Source organism: Sturnus vulgaris, chromosome 16 (genome assembly GCF_052056855.1).
Source record: "Sturnus vulgaris isolate bStuVul1 chromosome 16, bStuVul1.hap1, whole genome shotgun sequence".
In the NCBI taxonomy this organism is placed as follows: domain Eukaryota; kingdom Metazoa; phylum Chordata; class Aves; order Passeriformes; family Sturnidae; genus Sturnus; species Sturnus vulgaris.
In genome coordinates this window covers 14,601,035-14,622,435 of record NC_142258.1, presented here as the reverse complement: position 1 = coordinate 14,622,435, position 21,401 = coordinate 14,601,035, and the positions used below count along the sequence as shown (strand labels likewise).

The window sequence follows — 21,401 nt, the reverse complement described above, 5'->3', positions numbered from 1 at the left end:
CTGAGTTGCAACCAACATTCCAGCTAATAACATGGATTAAGTCAGGATCCTCAGTTCACAGCTGAGCTTTCCAGCAGGAGCCCTCCTAAACACCCCAACAACATCCCATTAGTGACCCTATTGATGAGGTACCAGAGATTTTGGGGTGTCTTTGGTCGTTGGGTAAAAAACCTGCAACATCCTCCATTGAAAAACTGCCCTTTTGAGAATCAGTGACACATCCATAATTTATTGACTTCTTTTTTGTTTCAAGAACAACCCATACTCCTTGTATTTTCAAGGGCTAGCCCATAATATTTTAAATTCAAAGTGAGTACTTGTGGCACAGTATTGTTCATTCCTCAAAACACTTTGAGAGAAAACGTCACATGGAAAAAGTTGAGAGTTATGACAAAATTAAAAAGGAATTTACAAAGCAACACTTACAATTTAATCTTCCTCAAAAGAAATCCCTACTCAAGGAAAGAAAATAATGTTTTTAAGGGAAAACCTGGCTTCATTCATGGACAGACTTCTCACCTGCAGGATGTTGGTGAAGAAGTCGTGGTAGAACATGGGCCAGTCTTGGCGGCCGATGTCCACGATGACTTTGCAGAGTTTGTTCCTGATGAAGTAAGGCAGAGTTTTGTGGTGAGCCAGCAGCAGCTTGGGCAGGCAGCTCCTGATCTCCATCTTGTCCTGGGATGGGACCCCCAGCCACATCTTATTGATCAGGTTCTGGAAAAGCAATGGACATCCCAAATGAGCTCATCTTGGACACAGAGAATCTGGAATCTCAGAGTGGTTTGGGTGGGAAGGGACCTTAAAAATCATCCTGTTCCAACCCCTTGCTCTGGTCAGGGACACCTCCCACTGTCCCAAGCTACTCCAAGTCCCATCCAAGCTGGCCCTGGACACTGCCAGGGATCCAGGGCCTGCCCACCCTGCCAGGGAACAATTCCTTCCCAATATCCCATCCAGCCCTGCCCTCTGGCACTGGGAAGCCATTCCCTGTGTCCTGTCCCTCCATCCCTTGTCCCCAGTCCCTCTGCAGCTCTCCTGGAGCCCCTTTAGGCTGAACAACATAAAGCAGGGACAGAGTATCTGGCAGAGCTGCTGCATCTCATGGCCCAGGACTGGCAGTGCCACAATGGAGCAGAAGTTACTGGTTTAACTGGTTTTGGGTTAAGCAGAACTACAGTGGCAGGCACAGAACCCTTTCCTCTACCTTTTAACCCTGGGCACTGAGGATTTCCCCTCTAAAGGGGGAAGCACAGCCTTGGATGAAGCAGGAAAAGAAAAGCAGGGGAGGAGGTTTGGTTTGGTTTTCCCTGCCTCTGATGGCGCCCAGGTCTCCTGAAGCTGAGCTGGAAGGTCACTGGAGCAGGCACTGCCTGGCAGTGACAAGGCACCACTTGCACAGAAAGCTTTTAGTCCACTTAAAGTCAGACAAAATCCAAAAGAAAGCAGAGTTGCAAATTGCTGCCCTGCCCTGATCCCATTTAGGGCTCTGGAGCATTAGGAGCTGAATCTCTTGGGATAGCCCAGAGAGGAGGCTGAGGCAATGTCTGTGCCCATCTGCAGGACTCAGCCTGGAGAAAGAGAATGCTGGAGATCACAATCATAGCCTGGCTTGGCTTGGAAGAAACCTCAAACATCCAAAACTGGAAGATGATGTATGGTCAAAGAGATGCAATCCACAGTAGGGTGTACTGCACAGAGACACCAGCTCCCAGTGAAGAGCTACACAAGGATATTTATACAGAAATTCCTCAGAGAAGTTGTTTTTGGTGTTTTCTAGCAGAGAAAATCCACAAGTACTGCTTGGAAACAATGGCCCAACCAGCTGAGGGTTCCTTGATGCAAGTCCAGAATCCCAATAAAACTGGAAGATATTTTAGCTTTAACATCCATCTCTTCATGCCCACTGTGTTTTGTTCTCCCACCTGCCAGTAGCAGCTTTCTCCCTATAAATGCTTTTGGGAAGATTTTTTCTTTTTCAAAAAGCAGGAGGTGAAAACAATTCATCTGGAAGGGGGTCAGAAGTTTTATTCTAAATCCACTGCTAACTTCCTAAGCAGTTTGGGAAATCCATGTCCTTGGGCAGTTTGGGGAATGATCCCTGTGCTCACCCCCTGGACTGATCCAGCACCCAGGGATAGGTGGGGAAGCTGCAGACTGGGACAGTTAACTGAGGACCAGTTAATTTTGGGAACTCAAGCTCCTCCATGGAGAGATCCTCATCTCCCAGCTGGGCTGGGGACTCCTGTCCTTCCCTCTGCACTTGCACAGTGATTTCTTTATTCTGGCCATAATTACGTTTTTCAGTGCCACTTTTTCCCCCTCCAGGGAAGTAAAGGCTCAGTAACCAAACTCCTGAATTAATAAAATATTTATTACTCCAAATAAAATGTCCTGAGCTAGGAGGACCCACACAGATTGATCCCAAGGATCACTGAAACCACCTCCTGGCCCTGCACTTGTTTTGCTTGTCAGGAAAATCAGTGGGACACCATCCCCTGAGCAGGAAAAATTCCCATGCCACTTGCCATGGTCACCCCTTTTTGAGGGGAAGGTAAATCAGATTCAATTTGCAGATGGAGTCCTCTGCAATTCTTAATAAGTAAAATGAATATTTGAGAGAAGAAATCAATGATGATGTGGATACTTTGTAAAAACAACACAACTTTAAGAGCAGAGTTTTTATCTAAACATGCATTTTATCCACAAAGTGGCTCAGTGTGAAGGCTAAACCCCCTCTGATTTAGGGGTACAGCTCAGTGCCCACCCAGCCAAGAACAGAACACAGAGGCCACCAATGGCCCAGACTGAGGTGTGACATCGACCACAGCCCAGCACACCCTCAGGGACAGACACTGCTCACTGAGAAATCAGGGACACAACAGAGATGTGCACAGAACACTTCTGCTTATTCCAGCAGACACACAGATCAATATCAAGGCTTTTAACCCAAATTTTGTTTTGATAAGTAGGTGAAGAGTGGGATGTGGCTAAGAGAGACCTCACTGCTCCAACCAGCACAAGTTGGCAGGATTTAGCTCAAGAGCACCAACCACAACTACAAAATATCTGAAAAATAAAAGCAAGTTTGCCTTTCCTCTCAGCACTCAGAGCCTGCAGGAGCCAGGAGCAGGTAATCACCCCCATATTTCTGATCATAAAAACAGCATAAAAGCAATAACACCCTTAAAAGCATCGTGCAGAAACTCAAGCTGCCTCTGAAACTGGAGGTAATTTGTGCTTAGAGATGCCAGGAAATGAATTCTTCAATTTGTGTACAAAGATTCATATTCTCCCACTCTGTGCCTGCCATTAAGCAACCTCTCTGGCAGAGAGCAATAAAAGCATCCTTTATCACTGTACTTACCAGGGATTCCATTTCAGACAAACATTTCCCCCCCAAAAAATCGATTGCCAGATAAAACTGCAGCAGGCAGAGAATGCACTGAGCTCAGCCCTCACCTCAAACACTGTCAGGCTGTACATCATCACATAATCATTCCTTGTGCTGGACAGGAAGTACAGGCAGAATCTCCAGGCTCCTATCTGCTGGGCAAAGTTATTTAAAAGCTCCTCTGCAAAAAACATAAAAGGAAATTATTACTTTAAAATGTAGTTCAGTTTTAATTTGATTTTGATGTAAAATATTAGCTGTAAACAAAGCCATAACAATGTATAGTGATAGCACAGCAACTGAGCAGGGAAGAGACCCTGTGTTCAGGGAATGACTCAACCTGGAGGAGGGCAAAAAATATAATAAAATCCCATTCTACAGTGTTTAAAGCAATGTAACAACAGGCTTTAATGCAAACAAAACAGATGTGTCATTTTAGAATCAGTTTTGACATAAATACTGCAGCAGATAAGAGGTGAATATTAAAGCAAATCACACAGCAATTGCATTATGAGCATTGTTATTTTATCTATGTTGGGATTTCAGGTCACTGTGAGAAGAGGAGCACTCAGATCACAGGGTTCTAAACCCACCTGCTTTCAATGCAGCTCCAAGAGCTGCTGACGTGGTGGAAGTTCAGGGTGTCACAAACCCCCCTGAATGCTCAGGGCAGGATCTGGTCATCTCTCAAGAGGTGACAATGTGACAAAGAGAAAAGCCACAAGGGCTGCTTCACAGGCTAAGCAAATTTAAGACTTAATCAGTTGTTTTCTTTCCTGCAATTCAAGCAGGAAAATGAGGGATACCTTTTCCACAGCAGGAGATCACCATCAGAAAATACAACAAAAACCTTGTGTTGTGTCTTTTACAGGATTTCTGGGACAAGTCTTTCATGCTGATCACACTTTTGGCACGAGATGGTAGAAACAGAACAACCCCAGAATAGTCTGGGGTTGGAAGAGACCCTAAAGCTTAACCCAACTCACCCCAGCCATGGGCAGGGACACCTCCCACTGTCCCAGGCTGCTCCAAGCCCTGTCCAGCCTGGCCTTGGACACTGCCAGGGATCCAGGGACAGCCACAGCTTCTCTGGGCACCCTGTGCCAGGGCCTGCCCACCCTCCAGGGAACAATTCCTTCCCAATATCCCATCCAGCCCTGCCCTCTGGCAGTGGGAAGCCATTCCTTGTGTCCTGTCCCTCCATCCCTTGTCCCCAGTCCCTCTCCAGCTCTCCTGGAGCCCCTTTAGGCCCTGGAAGGGTCTCCAAGGTGTCCCTGGAGCCTTCTCCAGGTGAGCACCCCCAGCTCTCCCAGCCTGGCTCCAGAGGGGCTCCAGCCCTCAGAGCATCCCTGTGGCTGTTTGGGAATAAAAGGAATCTGCCTCTTGACAATCACTACCAGCACAAGCAGCTCTCCCAGAGCACCTGGCAGCACCTCTGCTGCCTTTCAGGACATATTTAATCACCCCACCCAAAGGGAATTGCTGTTATTCCTGCTTGTCATTCCACAAGAACTGGGACAGCCTTGCCCTGCATTCCTAATGCTGAAGTTGTGCTCCATCTCCAGGCACAGGTTTCCCAGGACATAAAACCCAACAGTGAACAGAGGAAAATGCACTGGTTTATCATCCACAGGAGCAGCACTGATTCCCTGGAACCCCAGCTATGGAAACTTTTCCTTCCAGTTCCCACCTAAGCAGGAGAGGGGAAGATCCAGTTCAGTGCAGGCACAGCCAGAACACAACCAGTCCCCAGCACCCAGGGCAGCCCTGGAAGGAGCAGGAACTCACCTATCTCACGTTTCCTCTCATTTGTTGTGCAATTGTGGAAGAACTCTGTCATCAGACTCTCCAGAGCCCGCAGTGAGGCCTCTTCTGATGCCTGGGAATGACAAGGAAGGAAAGAGATAAAACTCATTGCCACTCTGACACAGGAGGGTGGCATTAGAACATCACAGATGCACCAAAATCCAACATGAGCAGGGCAAGCAACTGGGAACTCAAATTGCTCACTGGTGTCAAGGAGCAGCAGGATTTGTCCACTGCAAGTGAAAGCTTTGGGCATGAAGGACCATTTTCTCAGCTCCATTAATAAGGACAAGAACACAACAAAATTCCTTTATTTGGATGGCATTCAGGAATTTTAAGGCAGTAAATAATTCTCACAAAGACAGCAAGTTCGAGTAAAGATGTTGCCAGATGTTTAGAGATCATAAATATCTTATCATGGGAAGCTTTGGGAGGATTTCTCCTGGCCATCAGGAGGAATTTCTTCCCAGAAAGGTGATCAGATATTGCCATGGGCTGCTCAGGTGGGTGGCAGAGTCCCCATCCCTGGAGGTGTCCAAGGAGGAGCTGGATGTGGCACCCAGTGCTCTGGGCTGGGGATCAGTCACAGGTTGGATTTGGTGCTCCTGGAGGTCTTTCCCAACCTCAATTCCATGATCCTGTGACCCCTGACACCTCTTCCTGTCTTTGCTTTGGTGCCATCCAGCTGCTCAGGAAGTTTGAAAAATTAAGGAATTTCCAACACTCTAAAAAGCAATATACCAGTATTCAGCAATTCTGATTTGAGAAGAACAGCACCCCTCCCCCTGTCCCCCCAAATTTAGGTTTTATTTTTGGAAATCATTAGTTATAGTTTTAAGTCCTAAAGAAATGATCAAGATTAGCATCCAGCTGTAGTTCTGGAGTGCTCTGGAGTTGGGATGATTTTATTCTGGCAAGGTAACAGCCTTGGAAGCAGCCCTCCTGCAGCACAGACCATGCCATAGCTGTGTCTCCAATGTTTTCAACCCATGCTATCAATAATAAATGCATCAAGATTCAAGCCCAGACCTTCAAGCACAGGAACAAAGTAAACATTTAAAAAAACTGAAATTTCTGCCACAACAAAAACCCTAAAGCAGAAACAAAAGCTGTGCCTGGCAGTCTCCTGCAGAGAAGAGCATGAGAGAAATCCTGCAGGAACACTCCAGATTTCTGCTAATCCCCATTGCCATGCACTGCAGTTTTCCCAAGGGCCAGGCAGCAGGAGCCCCTCCTCAGGGATAAAGCCCCAGAACACCAACAGCTCCACACTGAGGGCTCTGCTGTCCAGCAGCTGGGAATGGATGCTCTGCAGGACACCAAACATTTCCATTTACAAAGGAATACTGGATTCCATCCTACCTTTCCTCTTCCTGCCCTGCTTTTTCCTTTTCTCCTTGCTTTTTAAAGCCCTCCTCTAGAAATCAAGGACAATTTTAGCAAGAGATATTGGTAGTGGGAAATTGGCTTAAAACAACCAATAATTCAAGCAGAGCCACATTTGCAGCTCAAGTTTCCAGCTTTAATCCATTTCTGCTTGGGCTGCAAACTTCCCTTCAGCCACAGACCAGCCTCCTGCCAGTCTCCATTCCCAGATAACAGCACCTCTGTGGATAAAAGCCTCACTTTAAAAAGAAATATCTGACAAAGTGGAGTCCTTCATCACTTAGGATAGGGCCACACTGCTATTTGTGGGAGCTAAGTTTTCCTAAGCTCCTCCCAAGTAGACCCACACATACAAATCCAGGATTTTCCTGAATCCTTGCACTTTCCTTCTCTGCTGCTCAACACAGAGTGAGTCTCAGCAGCAGTTTCTGATGCCAAACCCCCAAAGATGAGTTTCCAATTTCAATTTGATGCAAATTCCTCCAAGAGCAGCATTGCTCTCCCACTCCACCTTCTACCATCCAATACCAAGATCACCTCAATCCATGGAAAACTCTTGGTCCTTCATAGGGTGGAGGGGCTCAGACATCTTTGGATACTTAATTCAATCCTTCTTCAGCAAGAGCAGTTGACATAAATACATTTCTTCCAAGATTCAAGATTTATGTCCTGCTTCTGGAAATAAATTATGGAGTTCTTATAAATCTTGAGCATCTGCCTTGTCCTCCACTGACTTCAGCACTGAGATTTGGAAGATCCTATTCCTTAGTTAATCTTCCAAAGTTAATCTTCCAAAGCAGAACACCATGATCACGATGCTCAACATGTGAAAAGCAGGAAAGAAAAGAAACCAGAGAGCACAACACGAGGATTTCTTCCAAAAAAACAAAAAAAAAAAGCCCAGGCTGGAGAGCACTCAAGGCCACTCAAGTGGGACCTCCAAGATTGTGCTCTCCTCGTTTGACTTCTTGTGGCTCTTTGGGAGGTTTGGCCAAAGGAAAAATTGTGTGAGGTAACCAAAGCCCAGTTCAGGATCCCCTTCTAACTCCAGGCTGGATTCACCAAGGACCTGCATTTGCTGCTGCCTTTGGGTATTGCTCAAGTTCCCCAGATCCTGGGGGCACGTGGTCATCCCCCAGCTGCCCAGCAAGGCTCTGGTAAGGTGGCACTGAGACAAGGAGGTCACATGCTCTGCAGAGCTGCACCTGGACCCACACACCTGGGAAGTTGGTTAGTGAGACTCCAATAAAAATCCAGCTGTTTGGAACACCTGGAATATTTCCTAGTGTTAGTCTCATGGTAACAAGCAGTTTGCTTTCTTTTAGGGCTCCCTGCTTACTCTGCATTGAGGAGAAGGACAGGCAGGAACAGCAGTGCTGAGTTCAGGTTCTGGTCTGAAATTCTGGCTCGTGCACAGATTTTATATTCCAAGGATTTCAAGGAAAGTGTGGGCCATCAGTAACAGAATCCATCCCAGTTTTCTGTGTCAGGGCTGGCAGTTTGCCTCATCTCCATGAGGCATTACCAAATATGCAACTACTGAAACAGAAACACTTCCCACTTTCTTTCAGAAGTCAAACCTGACCCCTCTCACCCCTAGCGCCTCCCAGGGCTAGATCAAACATCAGAAAATACCATTTCTCTCCTCTGCCATCCATTAGAAGAAAATCTATTCAGTTCTTCAAGTCCTGCTTGCAGAGCAGGTAACATGAGCTTTTCCCCGTGAAAACTCTGCAGCTCACAAAAAGCAGAGGAGATAAGATGTGCCACGTCACCATCCACTCCTGCTCCACCGCCTCAACACCCTGGCTGAGCTCTGACCCACAGGGAGGGTCCTGCCTGCCAAATTCAGCAGATCCTGTGGCCAAAGGTGATGTCCTTGTCACAGCTCCCTTAGGGGAACAAGGCAGTGAGAGGTGAAAGCAAGCAGGGCTAAATCTAACACAGCCACAGCTGCAGATTCCCGTGGTCCAGCAGCACATCCATACTTTGAGCTGGAATTTTGGGTCAGAATAGCATCTCTGGGAGGGGTGGCACAGGTGACTGTCCCCAAAATAGGTGTCTCTAAGTGCTGAGCTGTGTCCACAGCACACAGAGCAGGCAAGCAGCAGCTCAGCTCCAGCTCTGCTCCTCCTGGAACTGCCCCATCTGATCTTGCTGTGGGTCAGGGTGGGAGAGAGCCACTGTCAACCTGTGTCCTTCCCATCGTGTGTCCCCTCAGCAGTTTGCTAAAGGTGTTTCACACCACTATCAGATAAGGGGTGGAGCTGCTTACTCATTCCAGTTATCTCTGGACTCCAACCCTCTGTGCCCTCCTCCAACCAGGAAAATGAGCTCCAACAGCTCCTTTTCCTGACAGAAAACACAAGATTTGCTACCAAGAACCTGCACTTCCAACAACATTCTCCATCCATCAAATCACCGCGAGAAGGACCCACCCCCCCCCAGCTGATTTCAGGGCTATCCTCCAGTTATTTTAAACCATATGAGTCATTAACTGATTTCTGCTGATTAGGAGAAAAAAAAAAAAAAGCTGCCAAGCTCCTGCATTTCAGGCTGTTCAATATTGCAGCTGCACTTCAGTGAGGCTCTGGAGAAGCAAAATCTTTGTACCCTGCTGCTGACTCCATGACAAGCTCAGATGCAGACTGTGACTAAAGCACTGGGGTAGAACGAGTTACTCATCCAGCTCCAGCAAACAACAGAGCAGCGATCCTTGGGCTGCAGTTTAGACACTGCACATGCACTTGAAGAGCAGATACAGTGCTAATTTTAGTTTGCATATCACCAAACACAACCACAGCCTTTAAAAAAGCACCTGCTCATTCTGCAAGACATGGAAGTGCTTTCTAAAGCCATTTTCTCCACAAGTGCTTTCATTTAGAGTTCACTTCCTCTTTTTTTTAATTTCATTATATGCTCTCCGAAGGGATTGTTTTGTTGAGGGGAGAGCTTTTCTCTACTGCTTTGCCATAAAAACACAAGCTGTTAACTTTGTAGTGTTTGCCTTTAGAGCATCCATCACACAAACAATGCTCTAAATACTGCAACTCGGGCTGATGACAACTAAGAGAAGGGTTAGGTTCAGCTTTTCCCTAATGTGTTTGCAAATGGATATCACTCCAAGACAAATTTAAGGCATTCCCTCTCCAGAGCTTTTTTTAGTAAGATGTTAATTGCAGCTGCAATGTTACAGAGGTGACTTCATCCTTCAGGCAGCGCTGGAGCACGTTCCTGATGTGGAAAGATGGATTTTACACCACACAAGCTCCCAACACCTCCTCCAGGGGCAGGGAGGAAAAGCCCTGGCTCTGCTGCACCCCTCACAGCGGATCAAACCCTGCCTTGTGCATCTCTACTCTTTATTTAAAGACAGGAGTTGTGCTGGGGAGCTGTTCCCACCCCCTGCACCCATCCTGGTTGGAATTGAACGCCCACCCGGTCCATCCCTGCCTGCAGTCCCTGTGCAGCCCCTGCTGCTGCTGTGTTTAACACCTCCCAGCACACTGAGCCCCCACACCCTGCACTGACAGCAAGCACAGATCCCTCTGCAGCTTCCTCACTTTCTGGAGCCTGCCTCTCCATCCTCATCCCAATCCCACCCACTCCCCTCTCCTGCCATTGCCAGTGCAAGACACACAGCCCAGCACAGCCCAGCCTCCTCCCAGTTATCAGCATTCCGATTTTATCACATTTATCTGTTAAAATCACTACCAGCTATGTCTACCAGCTCTTCCAGGAGAGGGGGGACTGCAGGGGAGCACACGACGAAAATCTTGGCTGATGGAAAAATTCCCAGCTGGAATTGCTACAATGCCACCAACAAGCCAGTGCACAGGGTTAAAAAAAACAGACAAGAAACAAGAAATCCACAGCACCTGTATAAAATAACTCATCATCACCCTGTCGTTGCTAATTGCTATGTCCCAGCCTCTTCCACCTCGGAGCCTTCTGCTTCCAGTGTTGTGCAATTAATTAACAGCACAGTCACACACCTAAAAATACAAACAACTCCACTCCAGCTGCTGAATTTTCTTCTTTCTCGATTATTTATAGTCAAGCCTAACTTAATGATGCACATATGTACTGTGAGTATTAACAACACTAACATCTCCATGTACTGAGGTAGTAATTTACTCACTGAAGGATTAGCAGGGCGTCTTTCAGAGCCCCTCCCTGCCCAGCTCTAACACAACATGGTAATGAACAGGTAAATTACAAATCACCCTCTCAGAAAGCTTGTGGGTCACAAAAACCTGAAGAACCCCTGGGACAGCCCTGGGTTACTCAGGGCAGTAAAATTCACGGAAGGAGTGCACTATTGTTTTTAACAAGAAAAGCAGAATTATGATGTGTTTTTAAAAAAAGTTGTAGGACACCCAACACATCCTCCAGAAAAGATAAGCAAATACTAAAGGGAGGCAGAGCTGGGAGCTCCAAAGCAGAGTTACTCATTATATTGAATCCTTTCCACCAATAAGTGTAGAATGTGGGGGTCACCCTCATTGCCAGGGTCCCTTACCAGAGCTGTGACACGAGGAGCCACAGCATCCGTGCTCCCCAGCAGTGCTGTGCTGATGCTATCAGGACAGGCCTCGGCCTTCATTCTCAGTTTCCTTCTTGCACTTCAGAGCTGTTTTTGTGGTTTCAAGAACCGAAAGCAGACTGGGGCCCCCGGTGCTCCCAGCACAGCTCAGCTCCCGGGGCCATGGCAGAACAGCTCTGGCTGCAGAGCTGAGCCCTCTCCTGGCTCGCTCATTTCAGAGACCGCGACTCCAGCACAACACGAACACCACGGAGATTTTGCAAGCTCGTTACAGTGGATTTTTTTGCTTCAATTGTGGGATAAAAGCCACGGATTGCTGTTGTGCCTCAAGGCAACCAGCAGAGGAGCAAAGGCACCTCGCTCCTCTCCACGTCCCTGGGGTCAGGGCCAGCTCCAGAGCTGCTCAAAGCCCTCCTGCCTGGATAAGTTGCCCCTTCAGGAATCAGTGTTTAATTTAAATACCAGCTAAGGACTCGGTAGGACACAGGCTGAGCAGTGCTGTGTGGAACAGGCCATGGAGAGCCAGCAGTGCCAACCTGATTTCTGCACCGGAGATCATCTTACCTGGAACACTGCCTGCTCCACGAGTAATCAGCACCTTTTTCAATACCCAAGGGATCTGATTTCTTAAACCCTCTTGGACAGGCAGATTCAGTTAACCAGGCATCAGGTTTGAAGGTTGAACTTTGATTAACAGGCTCAAGTGTCTGAGTGTGATTCTTTCTAACCCAGTAACTCTTAACCCACATAACCAAGCCCAGCAGGCAGTGTGTCCTCCACCCAGCAGTTCCAAGTGGCTTCAGCACCTCGGAATTCTCTTAGAAACGCGGCAAAGGAATAAAACAATCCCAGCAGGCTGGAATAAACAAAGGGTGATTTAGGCACAGTGGTGTTTCAAGGCACGCTTGCTGAAGATGAGCCCAAGAGCAATTTCTGGGTCCCTGACGCCCAGGAAAGGAGCAGCTCACGTGCTGCTGACTTCCTAATTGATTTCTTGTGGTTTAGCTGCTGGAAAGGGCTCAGCAACACAGTATTTTCCCAAACAAGCGGTTGCTAAAATAACAATACACAGCTGAGAAGCACAGAAGCACCTAAAGCAGATTTCTCAACATCAATATCCTGCCAATCACTAAAGCACAGCAGGCAGAGCTGGCTCTGGAGTCACTCTTTGGACTTGCAACTTAAACCTGACCATTCAGCCACAAATGTCAGACTTTTCTCAGCGACACTTGGCTCAGTCAGTTCTCAGCTGCTGACCACCACTTTTTAAGCCATCGACGATAACCTACAAAATGAAAAGTTATCAGCAAAACCAGCCAAACAAAATCTGCTCTTCAGACAGACACAGCTGAGCATCTGCCAAGGGTGCTGGGCAGGAGCTGCTTCCAGAAGTTAAAACCGTGCTTGGTGACTCTGCTTGTCTCAGTTCAGAATTAACTTAAATTCCCTCAGTGAAGTCTAGAAACTCACTGCTCTGAAGCTGCATTATTCCTTTCACTTCACTCTCCCTTTGCCCAGGATGCCCCACACTCCAAACCAGCCTGTGACCCCTTGCAGGGAGATCCCACCCTTCCCTGAAAGGCAATGATTGTGCAGGAGCCTCAGGACCAGGGCACAAGGAACAAATCTCTTCCCTTTTCTCTACATAAACAAACCAGGACTGCCCCAAATGCAGCTTCACTCACTCGGAGACAACACTTTTGCCAGAGGTTTAGGTGAAGTAACCCAAATTCCAAACAGGCAGGTGGAAAACAGATCCCAATGAATCCTTTGGAAATGACTATGTTGGTGAGGAAAGTATTTGTGAAGGGAATAAAAAAAATCCTTATAAAAAGTATTTGTAAAAGATTTTAAGAGAAACACCATCATCTTACCCCAATGGTCCAGAAATCAAGAGATGAGCAGCAGAGTAAATGAACTTACACTGTACCCAGTGCAGCCTCCTTAGCTGAACTATGTTTAAAAACCCCACACCTATCACAGAGTCATGGAGTGGTTTGGAGCAGAAAGACCTTAAAGCTCATCCAGTGCCACCCCAGCCACGGGCAGGGACGCCTCCCACTGTCCCAGGCTGCTCCAATCCCTGTCCAGCCTGGCCTTGGGCACTGCCAGGGGTCCAGGGACAGCCACAGCTTCTCTGGGCACCCTGTGCCAGGGCCTGCCCACCCTGCCAGGGAACAATTCCTTCCCAATATCCCATCCAGCCCTGCCCTCTGGCACTGGGAAGACATTCCCTGTGTCCTGTCCCTCCATCCCTTGTCCCCAGTCCCTCTGCAGCTCTCCTGGAGTCCCTTTAGGCCCTGGAAGGGGCTCTGAGGTGTCCCTGGAGCCTTCTCTTCTCCAGGTGAGCACCCCCAGCTCTCCCAGCCTGGCTCCAGAGCAGAGGGGCTCCAGCCCTTGGGACATCTCCATGGGCTCCCCTGGGCTCTCTCCAGCAGCTCCACATCCTGTGGTTATAATGACTCTTCCTACAGAGGACACTCTCCATGCTCTTACAAGTGAAAATGTGACCTAAAAATGCCAAACCCTTGTTCCTCCCCCTTGTACAAACGCAGCAGCTCCTTTGACCAGAGAGAAGACAAGGAAAGAAAATGCCCCGGTGACAATAGTGAAGAACCTGGCATGGTTGTGTAGCAGCTCTAAGGAGTCCAAGATGCATGAAGAGATTTTTAAAAACACTTCTCAAATCCTTCACTGTCAGCAGAGCTGCAAATAAACCCTTATTTATCTCAGCCTCCAGACAAGTCCCAATAATACCCAGGAAAGGCTCTGAATCACAGTTGTTTGTAGCCCCAAGTGAAGGAGTCTCTGGATTTATGCACATATGCAGAGCTGGAAATGGGAAGCACCAGGGCAAGCAAAAAAAGAAAGTAAATGTAAGAAAAAAAACAATTATTCAGCATATTTCTCAAAGGGGCACCTCTACTCAGATGCAGCTCCAGCAAGGAAATGCTGCTGACTTTTCTCCAACATTCACTTCTGCTTGGCAGGATTAAGCCCATTACCATGGGGAAAAACTGTCCCAACACCTGGCTACACAAAGTGCAAGGTTTAGGGCAAACTTGGGGGCAGGATTGCACCTTATCCAATACATTACAGCAGCCAGGCCTGGTTTCCAAGGAGGTGTGACTATACTACACGAAAATATGGAATTTTCAGACCCTCATCCCTTGTCAAAGAAAATAAAATAAAGATTGTGATACTCTAAATTTTATTCCTGGCAAGAGCATCAGAGCTTGTGTTGGGCATTTAAGAGTGTGTAATGGAACTCCTATGGGCAACACCATGGGAGTAACTAAGATTTTTGGTAATTAAAATGTTTTTCAAAGGACAGCTCACGCAGGGAGAACATCCAGTCCAATTAAAGAAAAACAAGATGTTGACATCTGCAATGTTTCTGCACTTTGGGGGATTTCACAACTGCATTTTGCTGCTCACCCTGCAGCTCTGGAACACCCAGGGTGTCCAATCCCTGGGAAGGTTCCAGGCTCCCTGCCCACAACAGGGGGCTCTGCTCAGTGTGGGGATATTTGCCCTGAAGGACCCAAAGGGTCACCATGACCCAACCAGCTCCATCAAGCACCAGCAGAAAACAGGAAAAAGCAGCTTTTGAAAGCCAAAGCTGCCTTTTCCCCAATCCCAAAGCCAGCAATCCTCCCCTCCTGGGATCAGAGGAATGGCAGGTGCAGCCCCCAGCCATGACTGGCAGCAGGAATTGCCTCCTGAGCACTGACCTCACATTTCTACATCACAGGCTACAGGTCATGGATCACTTTGTCTTTCCCTTGGTTTCCTTCACACTTGCAAAAAGAAAGCCAAGGAACTGTAGAAAACACAGTTTTATCCCCCATATCCATAGGATTAGGGATGGGATGAGGAACTACAAATGCAGCCATGCCAGGTAGCTGGCTTTGCTGTATCCTCTCCAGACCCTGATTTTAAACACCAGGGAAACCACTGAGCCCAATTTGCATGGAAAAAACTGCTCTTCATCCCATAGAAAAGGTGGAATTGCAATGCAGAAGAAACCTGCTCTGTTCTTACTCAATGAAGCAGCAGGGAACCAGCTGAGCACAACACAGATTTTTCAGGCAAAACATCTCTCCAAAGGGAAAAAAACCCTCCATTCCCCTCTGCAAAGCTGCATCCAGTGCTGGCTTTGGCATCCTGACAAGCCAGCACACAAAACAGATGAGCACACTCCTTTCTCCAAAGAGGGGACAAAAAGGAACCAGGACAGTCCCTCTTGGGCAGAACTCCACACTGCAATTAAAGCCCTAATAAAATATTAAGTCAAAATGCTAAAAATACACACAGAGATCCAGCCACAAGCTTGGAGATGCTGGAACAAATAAAAGATAATTTAGAGCATGAATGCAAAGGATTGGAAATGGGAGAAGAAATGGAATTCTGGGCATGATCCACATAGGAGAAAGGTCAGGGGGGAAAAAACATAAGGAATTTGTGGTGTTGCTAGAAGAGCCTGGAATAGCTCTGGTGGAGTGAAAGTATCCTGAATGTAAACAGAAAAGAGAGGATAGAGAAAGAAATCAAATGTGTGTGGAGGGAAGGTAAGACTGGAAAAGAATTGCTTCACCCTAAGGTGTAGGTGCTTCTTAGGCCAGGAGAAGCTGCATCATCCCAAAATTCCAGAGGACACAGAACCCACAAATAAACCCCAGGGGGTGCCTGGATGAGTAGGAAAGTCCTTGACCATCAGAATCAGAAGGGAAAAATCCAATTGCTTTTTCTCTACCAAAATATTAATATTTACATTTTGGTTGGAACAATGAGGCCTTCAACGGAGAACAGGCACATGCTGCATACTTCATAAATGTTGGAAATGGGATTCCAAAAATTATTCTATATAAAAGGGAGTCTAAACATTTTCTTTTGATAAAACAAAGCAGCAAACACCTTTTCTTTCTCTCAAAGAAGGTTGTCATGTTGACACCTGGGATGCAGAGAAAGCAGCAGTGACCCAAATACAATTATAGTTCCTAGGAGGAAATATCTGCTGTCTGATAGAGGATAATGATTTGGAAGGATTTTAGGGCACATTCTACCACACAGCTATCAGCCCATACACCTCAAAGCTACATTTCCTTCCACTTTGCATACAATAATGTATAAATGCCACACTAACAGCAGCTACTTAGTTCCTAAATGACACCACCTAACAATGTGCAATTAATTCACCCAACTGAACCCAAAGTTCTTGGAGTTTTTGGGTCTCCGTGCTTGGAGTGATCTCTGCACAGCACTGAACCCCATGGCAGGAGCTTTGTGGTACCTGCCAGATTTTAATGCTTTTCTGCTGAAATAATTACAACCAGCAGCACCCATCCATCAGCAACAGCCAGTGCAAATGAGCCTTTCAAGCTCGTTTAGTGAACCTGGAGGCTCAACAATTTTGTCTTGATAGCTTTTAGTCCTTCTGCAGCCTACATTTAGCTACCCAGGTCTTTGAAATATGGATGTATTGGAATTATTATAGGTCCTGAAAGGGATCATGTGCAACCATTATGCTAAATGAGCTGTTTTCTTCTGAGAAAAAGCTCTGCTTTTGGAGGAAGCATCCGAGCAGAGATCAGCTCTCCTGCCACAGTTCCCATTCCTGATTCATCTCCAGAGCTACCCAGGCCTTGCTGCAGAGATAGGAAAGTTCCCCAGCATTAATCACCATCTCCAGTTTGATGATTTAATAGAAGGGACATAACTGGGGGGCACACAAAGTCACAATATGACTTGCTGGCCAAAAAAGGAAGCCAGATGTTGGAGCTGAGGCCGGAACTTCCGAGTTCCTACTCTCTGGTTTCTCTGCTCAGCAGCTGATTGAGTCAGGAGGGTTCTACAAAGGGTTTGCTTTTATTTTAACTGCACATGAAGGGGATGCACTGAGAGCAGACAGAACCTCAGCCTTAGGGGTGTAGTTTTGATGCTGCACCTCAGCTGGCACTGCTGGGGGACACAGGGAGGGGACAACACCCTCAGCTCCCTCTTCATCCCAAAACCCTGCTGTGAAGCTGAGCCCACCTCACCAGTGCCAGCACTTCCTGCCTGGGCAGCAGCAGCAGCCTCCCCATCTCCTCCCAGCACTGCACCCCTGAGCTCCCCTGTGCCAGGGACAGGCAGCACAGCACCCCTGGGCTCCCCTGTGCCAGGGACAGCAGCACAGCACCCATGGGCTCCCCTGTGCCAGGGACAGGCAGCACAGCCTGCATGAGGCCCGAGTGTCCCCAGGGTGATGGGACAGCCAGGCCAATGGGCTCTGCAGGAGCACGAAGCTGCTGCTCCCTCCTGTCACAATGTCCTAGGTCACCTGCACACAGCAGGAACGCTCCCCAAAGCGGCTCTGGCTCCCAGCGTCAGGGCCAGCAGCTCAGCAAGGCTGACACAGAATAAACAGGAGCTATTCTGGTAATTGAGCAGGAGCTCCTTGGCAACCACGAGCACCAGGATAACCCAGGGCTCACCAGCCCTACCTGGCAGGACCTGCTGCAATCCACACACACTGTGCACTCCTTCCTGGATGAAAGGCTTCAACCATCAGCAGGCAGCTTCAGGCACAAGAAAACGACAGCACTTACTGCTACAAAACAGGAAGGTGCTGAGAGAGGCTATGGAATAAAAGGCAGGATGCTGCTGTGGGAAAGTCAGAAACATCCAAGCTGCAGACGCCCACTGCCTGCTCCCATTTCAGCAGCTCCCTGTGCCTCACACACAACAGGGACACGAGACTCCCTGGAGCTGGCCTGCCACTTCCATTGTCTGCTCGCCTGGGAGCCCAGGGATAACCTGAGGGAAGTGTGATTTGTTCTGGGAGAAGCTTGGCTGCAGTTCTTCAGCATCCCTGCATCCCAAACCTCACACAGCAGCATTTCCTGGAAGTCCCTGTTCCTAGGCTGTTTTAGTTGTTGGCAGGACACAAATCCCACATAACTGAAGAATGTATTTCCTAGGAGGCAATCACTGAAATTCCAGCCTCATATGGAAGCTGCAAACGCAATTCCCAGGTGAGTGGTTTGCTCAGGAGGTCCCAGCTGAGCTCTCAGGGCTCCAAAGATGGTTCATCTTCACTATGCAAGGAACAAAGGTGAAGGAAAGAGTGATGAGACAGAGACACGGCTTACTTGGACAGAAAATAAATCCCTTCAAGGACAGCTCTATGATCAATATTTACTTGGAAGGTGTTCATAAAATCCTCTAAAAGGATCCTAAAAGGTGAGGAGGAAATAATGTAATAATTTATGGTCTGTGGAAGAAAAGCTTGAAGCTGGATGTGCTCTGTGTGTTTAGAGATGAACTCCACAGAAACCCACCTGGATTTTGCAATATCCTGATTTCCCTACAGAGACACCACAGCATGCCCACCACCTTTCCCTCAGCAAGCCCCAAAGTGGACACTGCACAAGCACTACTGACACACAGCAGAGCAGCCCCAAGAACCACCACACAGAGCTCTCTGCAAACACCTCTGAAAGCAAAGAATGACTAAAGCTTCCTCTGAACCCAATTTTTGAGTGGCATTAAGATTTCTGAGCCATGAGTGGTAACTAAGCCCACTTCTACACTTGTTCTACAACATTTGCAGTGCCTGATCTCACTGTGCATCACTGCATTCCCTCCTGCCATCCCAACTTCCTCCCAAAATTCCTGCCCAGTTAATCAAGCTCTAATTCATCCCTGCTCATTCCTTTCCATATCAACCCAATACAACCCCACTAAGGAAAATCTGCTCTCAGCAGCCTGTTATTCTGGAGCAGAGTTTAATTATGTTTTATTTGTTCCCTGTGTGCCTTCCAGCAGCCCATCTTCACACTTTCCCAACTGTTTCCGGGAAGGAGGGTGCACTAGCAGCAGAACATGCCCATCTGCAGGCTCCAGGGAAATGGAACAGAAGGAAAATCTTGCACAGGAGTCACATGATGAGTTACAACAGTAAATCCTGCAGCACAGCCCAGGGACTGCTTCTCAACTTCCACAGGCAGGATTTGTGGCTGAGCCAAACAGTGAATGCCCAAGGGAAAAGAAGAAGAAAACAAGAGGTGATTGAGGAGGATAAATGTGTGTGTGTCCACAGGGAAGAATGAACGAGTCCCTTTTGCGACCAGCAATGTGAAGTGCACACCTTGGCCGACCAAATCCTGCAAACCATTTATTCACCTTTTTGAACCTGGGGTGTTCACTAAGAAGAATCCACCTCAAAAGTGTCACCCTTTGCCTGAAGCCAAACCCACAAAGAGCTGGGACACGTGGCAGACACATCAGGAGCCCACCCTGAGCACCCCCAGCCACACACCTGCCATAAAATACTACCAATATTTACTGAGGAGACCATGTCCCACCCCAGCACATCCCAGATGGAGCAGCAAAGCCTCTCCAAGGGACTAATGAAGCTCAACAAAGGGGCTACAGAGAGCAAAGTTTCAATAAAACACCAAGGAGCACATCACACAGTGAGCAGATGTGATTATCTCAGCTCTTGGGTGTAGAAATTCACAACTAGAATCCCAAATTCTGGGAGAAAAAGGGTGCAAAGCCTGATCCTACATCACCTAAGGCAGGCTAAGATAGAAAGAGGTGAGAACTAGGCCAGAAACTCCAGCCCGTGCTCAGTGGGACTCTGGGTGACAGTCCCAGGAGCAGATCCAGGACTGCTGGAAGCGTGTCCCCACTCCCTGCCCACCTGCAAAGGTCACGTTTGTGACTTCCCTTTGTTATCCCAAGAAATATTGGGATACAAGGTCTCCCTGTGGGTAGAAGGGGAAAACAAGAACAGCATTTCTGGGATGGTGACAGTGAGCGGCACCCCGGTCCCCTGGAGGCAATTCCCACCTCCCAGCCCTGCCAGCCCGGCTCTGCAGGCACCCAAGGGATCAGAGACCTCTCCTCCGGCTTCTATCGAGAGGAGGAGGGGATTGTGCAAATCAGAGCGGGCTGTCCCTGTCCCCGTGTGTGCCGGTGGCCCCGGATGGCACTGCGGGGAGGCAGCTGAAGGCCGATGTCTCTCTCCAGCACAGAAAAGAATCCAGGTCATTCCTACAGCTTATCCAAGGCACAACTGGAGGCCGTGGGGGCAAGCCCACAGCTGGCTCCGGGGAATCTTAATCACGAAATGGTTTGCGTTAAAAGGGACCTTGAAGTTCATCCCGTTCCACCCCCTGCCACGTCCAGGAACACCTTCCACTGTCCCAGGCTGCTCCAAGCCCGGTCCAAGCTGGCCTTGCACACTTCCAGGGGCAGCCACAGCTTCTCTGGGCACCCCCTCAGCACCCTCGCCGCTTGTAACGCCATTAACCTGTAATTCCCGACACCCCCCGGCACCAACGCTCCCAGGAGGAATTTGTGCCTTCCCGGCTTTTCACATCCTGTGACTGCGGTGGCTCGGGGGATGCAGCGGCCCCCTCACCCCGCAGTTCCCCAGGCTCCGGTGTCCCGGGCCCCGAGGGACAATCCCCCTTCCTTCCATCCCTGCCGTCCCCGCCGGCTCCCCAACTCACCATGGCCGCGGCAGCCCCGGGGCGGCTCTAGGCAGGGCGCCACGCTGTGCTCATCTCATGGCCGGCGGTGCCCGGCGGGGCCTCCCCGCCCATGCACCGGCGAGCCCCGCCGGCCGCGAAGCCACCGACACCGGAGAGCTACCGGCACCCAGCCCCCGGGCCTCCCCCGGCCGGCGGGACGGGGAGCCCCGGGGCGCTGGGCAGGGCCGCGGGAGGACGGGTGGAGGAGGGGCAGGAGCGGCGGGCGGCGCGGCCCGCGCGGGTCCAGGGCCGGTGTCGGTGCCGGGGCTACGCCAGGCGCATCCCGGGCCCGCCCCGCCCTCCCACCGGAAGCGCTCACCGGCGTCCGCAGCCAATCAGAGCCGGGGCAGCGTCTTCCGCGCATGCGCAGCTCGGCACAGCGCGCTGCCCGCCGCCATCTTGGAGAAGGGCGCGGCACCTCGCGGGGCGCTGAGGGAAGGGCACGGCAGGAGCTGCGCCTGGCCCCGCCCCACAGCACTGCGCATGCGCAGGAGGCGTTTTCCCGCGCGGCAGGAAATGGGAGGTGATTGGGCTGTGCCTTTGTGGGCGTGGCTACTGATGGATACGCCCCCTTGTGGGTGTGGCTTGGGATGGGATCCGGGGGAAGGGAGGGAAAGGGAAAGGGAAAGGGAAAGGGAAAGGGAAAGGGAAAGGGAAAGGGAAAGGGAAAGGGCTGGGACCCAGGCCTGGGCCGTGGCCCGGACCTGAGCCTGCAGCTGGAGCCGAAGCTGGCCCTGGATCTGGC

The 21,401-nt window shown here is 49.2% G+C and overlaps 1 protein-coding gene across 2 annotated transcripts in view; it reads right to left on the bottom strand.

The window, feature by feature from the left end:
* XPO6 (exportin 6) overlaps positions 1-20,880 on the bottom strand; it is a 57,304-nt gene extending 36,424 nt beyond the window's left edge. Inside the window, exons 1-4 of one of the 2 annotated variants that reach the window (XM_088174607.1) lie at positions 20,636-20,880; positions 5,183-5,273; positions 3,463-3,575; positions 520-717 (exon numbers count right to left, since the gene is read on the bottom strand). In XM_088174607.1, the coding sequence (XP_088030733.1) occupies positions 520-717; positions 3,463-3,575; positions 5,183-5,273; positions 20,636-20,638 (405 nt within the window). In that variant the 5' untranslated portion in view covers positions 20,639-20,880. The remainder of the gene's footprint in view (positions 1-519; positions 718-3,462; positions 3,576-5,182; positions 5,274-20,635) is intronic. The other variant, XM_088174606.1, reaches the window with a different exon arrangement.
* Between the last annotated feature and the right edge of the window lie 521 nt (positions 20,881-21,401).